The sequence below is a fragment of the Papio anubis genome, chromosome 17 (genome assembly GCF_008728515.1).
Source record: "Papio anubis isolate 15944 chromosome 17, Panubis1.0, whole genome shotgun sequence".
In the NCBI taxonomy this organism is placed as follows: Eukaryota; Metazoa; Chordata; class Mammalia; order Primates; family Cercopithecidae; genus Papio; species Papio anubis.
The window spans coordinates 33,919,742-33,934,429 of record NC_044992.1 but is presented as its reverse complement, the minus strand read 5'-3'; the positions used below and the strand labels follow the sequence as shown (position 1 = coordinate 33,934,429).

General features: G+C 42.3%; 1 protein-coding gene across 3 annotated transcripts in view; it reads left to right on the top strand.

Annotated features, from left to right (window-relative positions):
• RAD51C (RAD51 paralog C) overlaps positions 1 to 14,688 on the top strand; it is a 42,502-nt gene that overhangs the window by 10,353 nt on the left and 17,461 nt on the right. For all 3 annotated transcript variants that reach the window (XM_009190371.1, XM_031657515.1, XM_031657514.1), the window contains exons 4-5: positions 1,248 to 1,381; positions 8,004 to 8,135. In XM_009190371.1, the coding sequence (XP_009188635.1) occupies positions 1,248 to 1,381; positions 8,004 to 8,135 (266 nt within the window). The remainder of the gene's footprint in view (positions 1 to 1,247; positions 1,382 to 8,003; positions 8,136 to 14,688) is intronic.

The window sequence follows — 14,688 nt, the reverse complement described above, 5'->3', positions numbered from 1 at the left end:
TCCTGACCTAGTGATCCACCCACCCAGCCTCCCAAAGTGCTGTGATTACAGGTGTGAGCCACTGCTCCCGGCCTCAAACTGTTTGTTTTAAACATCAAAGCAAGAAAGATTTTATATAATTGTTGCTATTAAATATCAAATTGTACTACAGCATTCAAGAGAAAAAATGCTTCATTTGAACATTTTTTCCTAACTTTTCTTTTTCTTTTTTTTGAGACGGAGTTTCATTCTGTCACCCAGGTTGGAGTACAGTGTGGCTATCACAACTTACTGCAGCCTTGACCTCCCAGGCTCAAGCGATCCTCTCACCTTAACCTCCTGAGTAGCTATGACCACAGTTGCACACTACCACACCTGACTAATTTTTGTATTTTTTGCAGAGATGGGATTTTGCCATGTTGTCCAGGCTGCCATTAACTCTTAATTTGTAGTCCTATAGAAAAAAACAAGAAAGAGAAACTTCCATTATGTTACTTCTGTTCAGTGAAGCCAGTGACTAGAAATATGAAAAGGCAGGCATTAAAATACTGGTTATATATGTTTATAAATAATTTTACATTGCCTAATAGGAAACAGTGGAAAATGTGAAAGTAAAAGATCAGGTTGGGTGTGGTGGCTCATGCCTGTAATCCCAGCACTTTGGGAAGCTGAAGCGGCTCTGATCACTTGAGGTCAGGAGTTCAAGACCAGCCTGGCCAACATGGTGAAATCCCGTTTCTACTAAAAATACAAAAATTAGCTAGGTGTGGTGGGGAGTGGCTATAATCCCAGCTACTCAAGAGGCTGAGGCAGGACAATCGCTTGAGCCCAAGAGGCAGAGGTTGCAGTGTGCTGAGATCATGTCACTGCACTCCAGCTTGGGCAACAGAGTGAGACTTTATCTGAAAAAAAAAAAAAAAATTCAAGGGGCTGGATACAGTGCTTTATGCCTGTAATTCCAGTGCTTTGGGAGGCTAGGGCAGGAGGATCCCTTGAGCCTAGGAATTCAAGGTTGCGTTGAGCTATGATTGTGCCACTGTGCTCCAACCTGGGCGTCAGAGTGAGACCTTTACCTCTAAACAAATTAAGAGAGAGATCAGAAATTGTGAACTGATAGTTTATGGTAATTTTGCTACAGTTTGTCATCTTTCTGTTAAAGAATTTTGTTATACAAAGGAGAACATTTTGTTATTAAAAAGTATTGTTTTCTTACAATTGCCAGCACATCCAAACAGGTAAAACTAATTAAGATTGTTTTGTTGTTTCAGAACACCGAAAAGCTTTGGAGGATTTCACTCTTGATAATATTCTTTCCCATATTTATTATTTTCGCTGTCGTGACTACACAGAGTTACTGGCACAAGTTTATCTTCTTCCAGATTTCCTTTCAGAACACTCAAAGGTATGAGTCAGACTACTGAAATGTAACTAAACAACAGTTTTTTGAGGTGTTTGATAAGCATGAAAAAATAACCAGTACAATAGCATAAAATCAAAGTCAAAGCCAATTGAGAAGACCTCTTCCTTCCTTGACCTACAATTTATTTATATTTATATTTGTTTTGTGTATGTATATGTATATGTATATATAGTTTATGCCCAGAGTAAGAAATTGAAATAATATAGAAGTTTCATTTCCAGTAATAGTGGAATAGCTCCTGTCAAACCATATTGTATAGAAAAGTATGAAATGAAGAATAAAAACTTCCTTCTGCTACTGTTTTCTAGTGCCTCCCCCCAAAGTTGATCACTATTGGCCAGGTGCAGTGGCTCATACTTGTAATCCCAGCACTTAGGGAGGCCACGGTGGGAGGATCACTTGAGCCCAGTAGTTCAAAACCAGCCTGGGCAACATAGTAAGACATTGTCTTTACCAAAAAAAAATTAACCGTGTGTGGTGTAGCTGTAGTCTCAGCTACCAAGGGCTGGGTGGAGCAGGGCTGAGGTGGGAGGATTGCTTGAGCCCAGCAGTTCAAGGCTACATTGAGCTACCATGCCATCATGTATCACCTTTTTTTTTTTTGGTAGAAATGGAGTCAACTCCTAGGGTTAAGTGATTCTCCCACCTCGGCCTCCCAAAGTGCTGGGATTACAGGCATGAGCCACTGTGCCTGGCCCTTTAATTTTGATAAACATTGTCAGTGACAAAGATTGTCTTTGACCGAACTTGGCCCCATCCTGTCTTTGGCCTACCCAGCCCAGTCTTAGCAAAGAAATCTGCTAAGCTTCATAGAGAATCTCTCACATTTGATAGTCTGAGCACCTTTGATATCTGATCACGTTCCTCATTCCCCACCTTTGATATTTAAATCCTTGGCCTGCCTTTATTTTGTTTGTTTATTTTTTTTTGATTTGATGGAGTCTTGCTCTGTCACCCAGGCTGGAGTGCAGTGGCGCGATCTTGGCTCACTGCAACCTCTGCTTCCCGGGTTCAGGCAGTTCTCCTGCCTCAGCCCCCCAAGTAGCTGGGATGACAGGCATGCGCCATTATCCCCGCCTAATTTTTTTTTTTTTTTTTTTGTATTTTTAGTAGAAACAGGGTTTTGCATGTTGGCCAGGCTGCTCACCTGGCTGGCCTGCCTTTAGTAAGAATCCTGTTTGGTCAGTTTAGCAAGAATTTCCCTACCCTTGATGTCTCACTGTTAGTAATTGTTCATTCACTGACCCCTTCACCTTGCTCTTGGTTGTGAATCCCCACTTGTCTTTGTATTCTGATTTGAACCCAATCTCTCTCCCCTATTGTGATACCCCTATTGGAATAGTCTTGAATATGGTCTCCTTACTGTTTTAAGAAGTGTTAGAATAATTTTTTCTTGAACACAAATCGCCCTTCAGAAAGATTGCACCAATTTCTACTCTTACTGATAATATATGAGAATGCCTGTTACCCATCATCCTGACCTTATGAATATTTTTGCCAGGATTCTGCATGGAAAATGCCATCTCTTTGTTATTCTATTTATTTATTTTAATTAATTAATTAATTTTTTTTGAGACAGAGTCTTGCTCTGTCACCCAGTCTGGCTAACATGGCAAAACCCCATCTCTACCTAAAAACACAAAAATTAGCCTGGTGTGGTGGCATGCGCCTGTGATCCCAGCTACTTGGGAGGCTGAGACAGGAGAATCTCTTGAACCTGGGAAGCAGAGGTTGCAGTGTGCCGAGATCGTGCCACTGCACTCCAGCCTGGGCAACAGAGAGACTGTCTCAAAATAAATAAATAAAAATTAAATAAATAAATACAGTAGAAATTAATTTTCTTGGTGTTCTGGAGCCTGGAAGTTCAAGATCAAAGTTCTAGCTGATTCAGTTTCTGGCAAGGGCTTTCTTCCTGGCTTGCAGACAGCCATCTTTTCTTTGTGTCCTCATATGATAGGGAGGAAAAGAAGGAGAGAGTGAATTCCCTGGTGTTTCTTCTTTTTTTTTTTTCTTAATTTTTTTTTTTTTTGAGACAGAGTTTTGCTTTTGTCGCCCAAGCTGGAGTGCAATGGTGTGATCTCGGCTCACTACAACCTCCGCCTCCCGTATTCAAGCGATTCTCCTGTCTCAGCCTCCAGAGTAGCTGGGACTACAGGTGCGTGCCACCATGCCTGGCTAATTTTTGTATTTTTAGTAGAGACGGAGTTTCCCCATGTTGGCCAAGATGTTCTCAATATCCTGACCTTGTGATCCGCCCGCCTCGGCCTCCCAAAGTGCTGGGATTATAGGCGTGAGCCACCGTGCCCGGACCCTGATGTTTCTTCTTACAAGGAGGCTATTAGGGTCCCATGTTTATGAACTTATTTAACTTTGATTACTTCCTTAGAAGTCCTTTCTCCTCATACATTCACGTTGGGGTTTAGGGATTCAACATACGAATTTTAAGTGGACACAATTGAGTTCCCAGAAGTTTGCCCCTGGCCCCTTGCCCCCCCACCCACCACATTCATGTTTTTCTTGTATCCATTCCATCCACACAGTCCCAAAGGTCTTAACTGGTTCCATCATCAACTCTTAAAAGTCCCAGGCCTCATCTAAATATTATCTAAATCAGAGATTGGTGAGATTCAAGTTATAATTCATCCTGAGGTGAAATTCCCTTCCAGCTGTGAACGTTTGAAATCAGGCAACTTATATGCTTTCAAAATACAATAGTAGGACAGGCATAGGATGAACATTCCCTAAAGGATTATGGGTCCCTAGCAAGGCAAATTTCATTAGACCATAAGGCTCAAGAATAATCTTTTGCTGGCCAGGCACGGTGACTCATGCCTGTAATCCCAGCACTTTGGTAGGCTGAGGCAGGCGGATCACAAAGTCAGGAGTTTGAGACCACACTGGCCAATATGGTGAAACCCCATCTCTACTAAAAATACAAAAATTAGCCAGGCATAGTGGCGCGTGCCTGTAGTCCCAGCTACTCGGGAGGCTGAGGCAGAAGAATCACTTGAACCCAAGAGGCAGAGGAGGTTGCAGTGACATGAGATCATTCCACTGCACTCCAGCCTGGGTAACAGTGAGACTCTGTCTCAAAAAAATAATAATAAAAAGAATCATCCTTTGCTTTGATGCTCTGCCTTCCAGGCCCACTGCAGTAGCAGAGTCACCCTACTGCTCTGTGGGGTGACCCTGTCCCTTCCTCTCTCTGCAAGGGCCCCACCCTCTGAAACCAAGAAAAACATAGCATTGCCCCCTGGGCATATGTAAAGAGTGGCAGCTCTGAGGATCTATGATCCCCTTTGGCATCATTCTTTCCTTTTCTTGAGGAATAGGGCACATTCACAGTCCAGTAGCTAATGGTTTTGTCTTGTGGAATCAAGGAAGTCCAACAGTCTTCTTTCATTCTTTCCTACTTTCTCTGTCTTCTTTACTTCAAACTAGCAGTGTTTCTGCTGTTATAATCCCTTATCTGTCACTGGCATCTGCTGAGATGGCTGATTAACATCATGGATAATCTATTTATAGAGTGATTGTTCAACCCTACCTTTGGTCTTCCCTCTAGAGCAAGCTTTCTTATTTTTAGCAATATGGATAGGCTGAGAATTTTCCACATCTCTAAGTTCTGGTTCCTTCTTGCTGAACAATTCCTTCTTCAATTCATCTGTCTCCTCTTTCATTTTTACTATAAGTGATCTAGGAGGAACCAAGCCACTTCCTGTACACTTTGCTTAGAAATCTCCTGAGATAAATAGCCAATTTCATTTCTCACAAGTTTTACCTTCCGTAAAATACTAGAACACAGTCAGCCAAGTTATTTGCCACTTTATACTAAGCACCAGCTTTCCTTCAGTTTTCAATAACGTGTTCCTCATTTCTGTATAAAGTCTCACCAGAATAGCCGGGCGTGGTGGCTCACGCCTGTAATCCCAGCACTTTGGGAGGCTGAGGCGGGCAGAGTGCCTGAGGTCAGGAGTTCAAGACCAGTCTGGCCAACATGGTGAAACCCCATCTCTACTAAAAATACAAAAAAATTAGCTGGGCGTGGTGGCGGGCACCTGTAATCCCAGCTACTGGGGAGGCTGAGGCGGGGGAATTGCTTGAACCAGGGAGATGGAGGTTGCAGTGAACTGAGAATGATGCCACTGCACTCCAGCCTGGGCAACAGAGCGAGACTCCATCTCAAAAAAAAAAAAAGCCTCACCAGAATTGCCCTTAATGTCCATATTTTCAGTATGTGCCCCAAAACTTTTCCAGCCTTTGCTTATTACCCAATTTCAAAATCACTTCCACATTTTAGGTATTTGTTATAGTAGTATCTCACTTCTCTCACCCCCCAACCCACCATACCTCATATCTTTATACTAAAATCTGTTGTGGTCACCTCAGGCTACCATAACAAAAATACTATAGTCTCGAGTGGCTTGAACAACAGAAATTTTATTTTCTTACAGTTCTGGAGACTAGAACCTCAAGATCAAGGTTCTGGCTGATTGGTCTCTGGTGAGAGCTCTCTCCCTGGCTTGTAGATGGCCACCTTCTTGCTGTGTCCTCATGGGTAGAAAGGAAGAGGAGTGAGCTCTTTGGTGTCTTGTTCTTCAAGGACACGAATCCTCTCAAATCAGGATGTTATTCTCGTGACCTCATTTTACATTAATTACTACCTTAGAGGCCCTCTCTCCGAATACTGTCACACTGGGAGATAGGGCTTCAACTTACGAATATTGGGGGGACACAGAGCATTGGTCATGTGTGGAGTCATGAAAAGTCGAATCAACCTGTGCACACATTCCCAGCTAAGGATGAACAAGGTCATGTTCTGCCTTTTTATATCAGCTGTCATACTGTAAATAAGTGTCCTTTTCACCATCTTTATAATGCCACTTTTTTTTGCATTTTTGTGCTTTTTATTAGTGTTCAACTATTCTTCATCACTTCGTCCGGTTTTATTTCGTTATAATTATTGGAAATTACCTTATTCGTGTGTTTGTTTGCATATTAATGGTACCTTACTCCACTAAAACATAAACTCCAAGAGAGCAGGGACCTTCTCTTTTATTTACTATATTCTTCTCTCTTATTTACTATATCATCCCCAATGCCTGGAACAGTAACTAGCATATAGGAAAGGATGTGTCAGTTAATACTTCTAAATGAAGAAACAAATACTTTAAAAAAAATGACTGACTTAGACATTGCTTCATAAAAACCTCTTCTTTAATCTAGCCCTCACTAGATAGAAAAAAAAAACAGCATTGGGGTTTTTTGTTTGTTTACATTTCGATTAGTTTCTAGATGCTTTTTGATTTTGTGATCTTAAGGTTTATATATTGGTTTATTCTTCTAACCTCGCTGTTTATGTTTTGCTTTGGGAGGGCTTTCTTTTGAAAGGGTTTTACTCTGTCCCCCACGCTGAAGTACATGGCAAGGCTTCACCATGTTGGCCAGGCTGGTCTCAAACTCCTGACCTCATGATCCACTTGCCTCGGCCTCCCAAAGTGCTGGGATTACAGGTTTGAGCCACTGCGCCCAGCCTGAAGGGGTGTTTTTTTTTTTGTTTTTTGTTTTTTTTTTTTCAAGAAACATAAAAGGAACCCCGAAGGTAAAATTGGTGTGTTTAATTGACAAATTTGTTGTTTTACCAAGACTTTTTCTTTACCCCTTTTCCGAATGTTTTGTAAATACTTTAAATGTGCTTTTTATCAGTAAAGACTGTGTACAGTGGCAAGTTATAAGAAAATTATAATTATTCGGCTGGGCGCAGTGGCTCATGCCTGTAATCCCAGCACTTTGGAAGGCCAAGGTGGGCGGATCACGAGGTCAGGAGATTGAGACCATCCTGGTTAACACAGTGAAACGCCGTTTCCACTAAAAAATACAAAAAAATTAGCCGGGTGTGGTGGCAGGCGCCTGTAGTCCCAGCTACTCATGAGGCAGGAGAATGCTGTGAACCCGGGAGGTGGAGCTTGCAGTGAGCCGAGATCACGCCACTGCACTCCAGCCTATGTTACAGAGCGAGACTCTGTCTCAAAAAAAAGAAAAAAGAAAATTATAATTATTCCTTTTTCTTTTTGAATTACTTTTTTTTTTTTTTTTGTGAGACAAAGTCTTACTCTGTTGCCCAGACAGGAGTGCAGTGGCACAACCTCTGCTGCCAGGGTTCAAGCGATTCTCTTGCCTCAGCCTCCCGAGTAGCTGGGGTTACAGGTGCCTGCCACTGCGCCTAGGTAATTTTTGTAGTTTTAGTAGAGATGGAGTTTCACCATCTTGGCCAGGCTGGTCTTGAACTCCTGACCTCGTGATCCACCTGCCTCGGCCTGCCAAAGTGTTGGGATTACAGGTGTGAGCTGTCGTGACTGGCCTTTGAATTACTTTTTTAAAGTTGAGAAATTATCAAAGCAGAGTCCATTTTAACTTTTAGTGATTACCGCAGAAAGTATTGGGTGAATAGCTTTGTAACTTTTCAAAAGAAAGCCATTTTTTAGACAGTTGGAAATAAAGCCCTGGGTTTTAAGATTTTTTCCTGTAACGGACTATGGTTTTTGGATGTCATTTTTATTATTTTATTTTTGATACCAAAATCTAATATTATCTCTTCTGTATTTAGGTTCGACTAGTGATAGTGGATGGTATTGCTTTTCCGTTTCGTCATGACCTAGATGACCTGTCTCTTCGTACTCGGTTATTAAATGGCCTAGCCCAGCAAATGATCAGCCTTGCAAATAATCACAGATTAGCTGTAAGTATTAACTAGTGAAGAGAATTTTAGAACAAAGTCAAGACTGTATAAAATGTTAATGTCTAGAAATATCAAAATAGCATTTGCCTGACATGCAGTTTTGAGTAAAGTTTCAGTTTGGTTTTGGTTTCTATTAAAAAATTCTGGTCATAAGTGTCAGTTTTTCTGGAAAACAAGCATAATTAATATGTCATTTTTAAAAATGGACTTTGTGGTTGGGCGCAGTGGCTCACGCTTGTAATCCCAGCACTTTGGGAGGCCAAGGCAGGTGAATCATGAGGTCAGGAGTTTGAGACTAGCCTGGCCAACATGGTGAAACTCTGTGTCTACTGAAAAAAAAAAATACAAAAAATTATCCGGGCGTGGTGGCATGCCCCTGTAATCTCAGCTACTCGGGAGGCTGAGGCAGGAGAATCGCTTGAACCCAGGAGGCAGAGGTTGCAGTGGGCGGAGAACGCGCCATCGCACTCCAGCCTGGGCAACAGCAAGACTCCATCTCGAGAAAAAAAAAAGGATTTTGTTTGATAAAGAAGTGCCACCTTTGTTACTTGCAGTGTCTTCTTTGTTTAAATATACTTTGGATGTTTTTCAGGTTAACTCTTCCAATATCGCTGGTTTTCTTCTACTCTGAGTCTTTGATTATTATGTGGTATGTAATCACAGATTCAGATGGATCGAAACATTACCTAGTGTAAACAACCTAGGTGCTTTGAGGTAGAGCTAAATACCTCTTGAAGATTTGAAATGTGAGGAGAGAAGTATATATCAGTTCAGAAAGGAAGAGATTTTTTTTTTAAAGTTTTACCTCACTCCTCTTTAACTACCTGTTCGCCATTACTTCCCACCCTGAGTCCCCATCTCACCACTGACACAAATACACACATTTGTCTGGTAGTAAGATGTAAAGTCAGACTGCTAAATTTGGTTTCTTTGTCTTTGCCTTAATTGGAGAGACTTTAGCACATACCTGTAATGCATCATAAGTAAATAAAGAACTTTCTCAGTAAAATAATTTTAAAGCATACTTTTTTCTTTTAATTTCCAGATTTTTTGCCATATGCTGAAAAGCATAGTGCCCTATGTTTGAATTACTTCTTGCTTAAATTAATCGTAATTTAGCCTTTTGTTAATATTAGTGAAGAGCCTCCAGTAGGGGGCACTCAAGACTAATGGGTTGCATAGTTATGTTTTTATTTTAACAGAAATAGCTTCACCTTTTCTGACTAAAAAAGCAATCCAAACAATAACATCAAATAGTAGGTAGTGTTTAAGAAGAGTGATGTAAATATAAACGTCCTAACATGGAAGAAGATATTTACATATAGGTTACTGAGAAGAAATTTAGGTTGTATATAAAATATATTTAGTGTAATCTCAGTTTAGAGAAAACAAAATTATATGTATGCATTTATATTTGTATATATGAAGAGAATGATATGAAAGGACCAAAACATTAACATTGGCTACTTCTTTTTTATTTTTATTTTTGGAGACAGAATCTTACTGAAGTGCAGTGGTGCAGTCAGGGCTCATTGCAGCCTCAACATCCCGGGCTCAAGTGATTCTCCCACTTTGTATTTTTTTTTTTTTTTGTAGAGATGGGGTTTCACCATGTTGCCCAGCTGGTCATGAACTCTTCGGCTCAAGCGATCATCTGCCGGCCTCAGCTTCCTAAAGTGCTAGGATTACATGCATGAGCCACTGTGCCCGGCCTTGGCTACTTCAAAGGATGGAATTTTGTAGGGTTAAGGACACACTTTCCCTTTCTTACTTTATAATTTCTTTGCTTGAAGGTTTTTTTCCCAATTATCTTATATATAACATGTATGGCTTTTGATAATGTATTTTATAATTTTAAGGTCAGATGTGGTAGCTCATACCTGTAATCCCAATACTTTTGGAAGGCCAAAGTGGGAGGATCGCCTGAAGCCAGGAGTTTGAGGCCAGCCTGGACAACAAAGCCTGATCCCATCTCTAAAAAAAAAAATTACATAAAATAAGAATAATTGGCCAGGCACAGCAGCTCACGTCTGTAATCCCAGCACTTTGGGAGACTGAGGTGGGTGGATCATGAGGTCAGGAGTTTGAGACCAGCCTGACCAACGTGGTGAAACCATCTCTACTAAAAATACAAAAATTAGTCAGGCTTGGTGGTGCGCGCCTGTAATCCCAGCTACTCAGGCTGAGGCAAGAGAATTGTTTGAACCCAGAAGGCGGAGGTTGCAGTGAGCCGAGAGCGTGCCACTGCACTCCAGCCTGGGTGAGAGAGTAAGACTCCATCTCAAAGAAAAAACAAAAGAAAAATTTTAAGTTATGTATGCTTTTTGTAAAGAAAAAAAAAAAAAGATCTAAACAATAAGAAATGTAGAAAGCGATTATTCATTACTCAGAGATGGTGTAAATATTGTTGTCTGGTGTAAATATTTTTGCAGAATTTACACATATACAAACTTACTTTTTATTTTATTTTATTTTATTTTTTTTTGAGACGGAGTCTCGCTTTGTCGCCCAGGCTGGAGTGCAGTGGCACCATCTCGGCTCACTGCAAGCTCTGCCTCCTGGGTTCACACCATTCTCCTGCCTCAGCCTCCGAGTAGCTGGGACTACAGGCACGCACCACCACACCCGGCTAATTTTTTGTATTTTTAGTAGAGACGGGGTTTCACCGTGTTAGCCAGGACGGTCTCAATCTTCTGACCTCGTGATCCTCCCGCCTCGGCCTCCCAAAGTGCTGGGATTACAGGCGTGAGCCACCGCGCCCGGCCCACAAACTTACTTTTTAGAAAATGAGGTCATAGACCAGGCGTGGTAGCTCACGCCTGTAATCCCAGCACTTTGGGAGGCTGAGGCAGGTGGATCATGAGGTCAGGAGATCAAGACTGTCCTGGCTAACACGGTGAAACCCCGTCTCTACTAAAAATACAAAAAATTAGCCGGGTGTGGTGGTGGGCACCTGTAATTTCAGTTACTTGGGAGGCTGAGGCAGGAGAATGGCATGAACCCGGGAGGCAGAGCTTGCAGTGTTCTGAGATCGCGCCACTGCACTCCAGCCTGGGCGACAGAGCAAGACTCCATCTCAAAAAAAAAAGAAAAAGAGGTCATGCCACCGCAGTGGCTTACGCCTGTAATCCCAGCACTTGGGGAGGCCAAGGTGGGAGGATCACTTGAGCCCATGAATTTGAGACCAGCCTGGGAAATATAGTGAGACCTCATTGCTACAAATTTTTTTTTTTTTTTTTTGAGACGGAGTCTCGCTGTGTCTCCCAGGCTGGAGTGCAGTGGCGTGATCTCGGCTCACTGCAAGCTCCGCCTCCCGGGTTCACGCCATTCTCCCGCCTCAGCCTCCCAAGTAGCTGAGACTACAGGCGTCCGCCACCACGCCCGGCTGGTTTTTTGTATTTTTAGTAGAGACGGGGTTTCACCATGTTAGCCAGGATAGTCTCGATCTCCTGACCTCGTGATCCACCCGCCTCGGTCTCCCAAAGTGCTGGGATTACAGGCTTGAGCCACCGCGCCCGGCCTGCTACAAATTTTTAAAAAAATGTTAGCCAAGCATAGTGGCACGCACCCATAGTCCTAGCTACTTGAGAGGCTGAGGTGGGAGGAGGATTGCTTGAGGCTGGGAGGCAAAGGTTGCAGTGAGCTGAGATCGCACCACTGCATTCCAGCCTAGGCAGCAGAGCAAGACCCTGTCTTCAAAAACACAAAAAGAAATAAAAATGAGGTCATATTATACATGCTATTGTGCAAAGCAGTTTCCTGTTTTTCACTTAATATATTGTGAACATCTTTCCACGTACACTACTTTTTTTCTTCTATGTACACTACTTATAAGTCTGCTTTGTGCTAATAACTGCATAGTATTTTGTTGTTTGACTGTAGCATAGGTTTTTTTTGTATTTGTATTTGTATTTGTTTTTGGGTTTTTTTTTTGAAACAGAGTCTCGCTCTGTCACCCAGGCTAGAGTGCAGTGGCATGATCTTGGTTCACTGTAGCCTCAATCTCCTGGGCTTAAGCAATCCTTTCACTTCAGCCTCCTAAGTAACTGAGACTACAGGCACACACCACCACACCCAGTCATTTTTAAAATTTTTTGTAGAGGCTGGGTGTGGAAGCTCACACCTGTAACCCCGCCACTATGGGAGGCCGGGGCGAGCAGATCACTTGAGGTCAGGAGTTCAAGACCAGCCTGGCCAACATGTTGAAACCTTGTCTCTACTAATAATACAAAAATTAGCCGGACATGGTGGTGCTTACCTGTAGTCCTAGCTACTTGGGAGGCTGAGGCAGGAGAATCACTTGAACTCAGGAGGTGGAAGTTGCAGTGAGCCAAGATCATACCATTGCACTCCAGCTGGGGAGACACAGTGAGACTCTATCTCCAAAATAAATAAATAAATAAGTTTTTTGTAGAGATGAGGTCTCACTATGTTGCCTAGGCTGTTCTTGAACTCCTGGGCTTAAGGGATCCTCCTGCTTCAACCTTCCCTAGGCATGAGCCACTGTGCACAGCCTGTAGCGTAGTTTTTTTAACCACCTCCTTGTTGATTGTCTCTTTTTTTTTTTCCTGTTTTAGACAGAGTCTTCCTCTGTCACCCAGGTTGGAGTACAGCATCACACTCTTGGCTCACTGCAGTCTCCACCTCCCAGGTTCAAGAGCTTCTCATTCCACAGTCTCCCGAATAGCTGGGATTACAGGCATGCACCACCACACCTGGCTGGTTTTTGTATTTTTAGTAGAGGTGGGATTTCACCATGTTGGCCAGGCTGGTCTCAAACTCCTGGCCTCAAGTGATCCACCCTCCTCTGCCTCCCAAAGTGCTGGGATTACAGGCATGAGCCACCACACCTAGCCTAGAATAAATTTCTTAAAGTGAAAATATTAAGCCAAAGGAATAGATTTTTGAACATTTTGTTTTATATTATAAAATTACCCTCAGAAACTATGCTCCAAAGTATGTCTCTACGGCAATGAATGGGAACTCTTGTTTTCCCATATCTTTACCAACTTTGGGTACCAGTCGTTTAATTTATTTATGTCTTTGAAATGGAGTCTTGCTCTGTTGCCCAGGTTGGAGTGCTGTGGCTCGATCTCGGCTTACTGCAACCTGTGCCTCCTGGGTTCAAGAGATTCTCCTGCCTCAGCCTCCTGGGTAGCTGGGACTACAGGCGCGTGCCACCATGCCTGGCTAATTTTTTATATTTTTAGTAGAGACGGGTTTCACCGTGTTAGCCAGAATGGTCTGAATCTCCTGACCTGGTGATCCGCCCGCCTTGGACTCCCAAAGTGCTGGGATTATAGGCGTGAGCCACCACGCCCCGCCAGGTACTAGTCTTTTAAATCTTTGCCAAATCGATATAGGGAAAGTCCTTTAAAAATATGTTTTTTTTAATTATTGGCATAATTTTTTAAACAGCTTTAATGACATAATCCATATACCATAAAATTCATCCTTGCAACATGTACAATTCAGTGATTTTCAGTGTATCCACAGAGTTTTGCAAACATCACCACTGTATAATTTTAGAATATTTCCATCACCCCAAAAAAGAAACCACCTCACAATGAATTTCAGAATATTTAAAGTGTTTGCTCCTTGACTGTCACTTTTCAAATCTCATGCAAATTTTTCTTATGGTCAACTATAACTTTGTACCCTATGGAGAAAGTAATTCTGGTTCTGGGAAACTCACAGTTCCAGATTTAAAAAAAAAAAAAAACCCTCTTTTCGACTGGGCGCAATGGTTCACCCCTGTAATTCCAGCACTTTGGGAGGCCAAGGTGGGTGGATCACCTGAGGTCAGGAGTTTGCAACCAGCCTGGCCAACGTGGTGAAACCCTTTCTCTACTAAAACTACAAAAAAATTAGCCAGTTGTGGTGGTGGGTGCCCACCTACTACTCAGCTACTCTGGAGGCTGAGGCAGGAAAATCGCTTGAAACTGGGAGGCGGAGGTTGCAGCGAGCCAAGACGGCGCCATTGCACTCCAGCTTGGGCAACAAGAGTGAAACTCTTGTCTCAAAAAAAACCAAAACCCTTTTCATTAACTGTGATTCTCCATTCTACCCTCCCTCAGTCCCTCATAACCACTAGTATGCTTTGTGTTTCTGTGAATTTGTCTTTTCTTGACATTTTATATAAGCAGATCAGACAGTATGTGGCCTTTTATGTCTGACTTCTTTCACTTAGCATGTTTTCAAGGTTTATCTGTATTTTAGCACCTATCAATGTCTTTTTAATGACTGAATAATTTTGCATTTTATGGATATATCACATTTTGTTTATCTGTTCATTGGTTGAAGGACATTGGATGGCAGAAATATTTTTAAAGCTCTGAAGTTCATAATTTCAAGTGATTGTTACTTTACGTTTTAAATTTTTGGCCCGGTATGGTGGCTCACTCACTCTTGTAATCACAGCACTTTGGGAGGCCGAGCTGGGTGGATCACCTGAAGTCAGGAGTTCGAGACCAGCCTGGCCAACATAGTGAAACCCTGTCTTTACTAAAAATACAAAATTTAGCCAAGCCTGGTGGCGGGCACCTGAAATCCT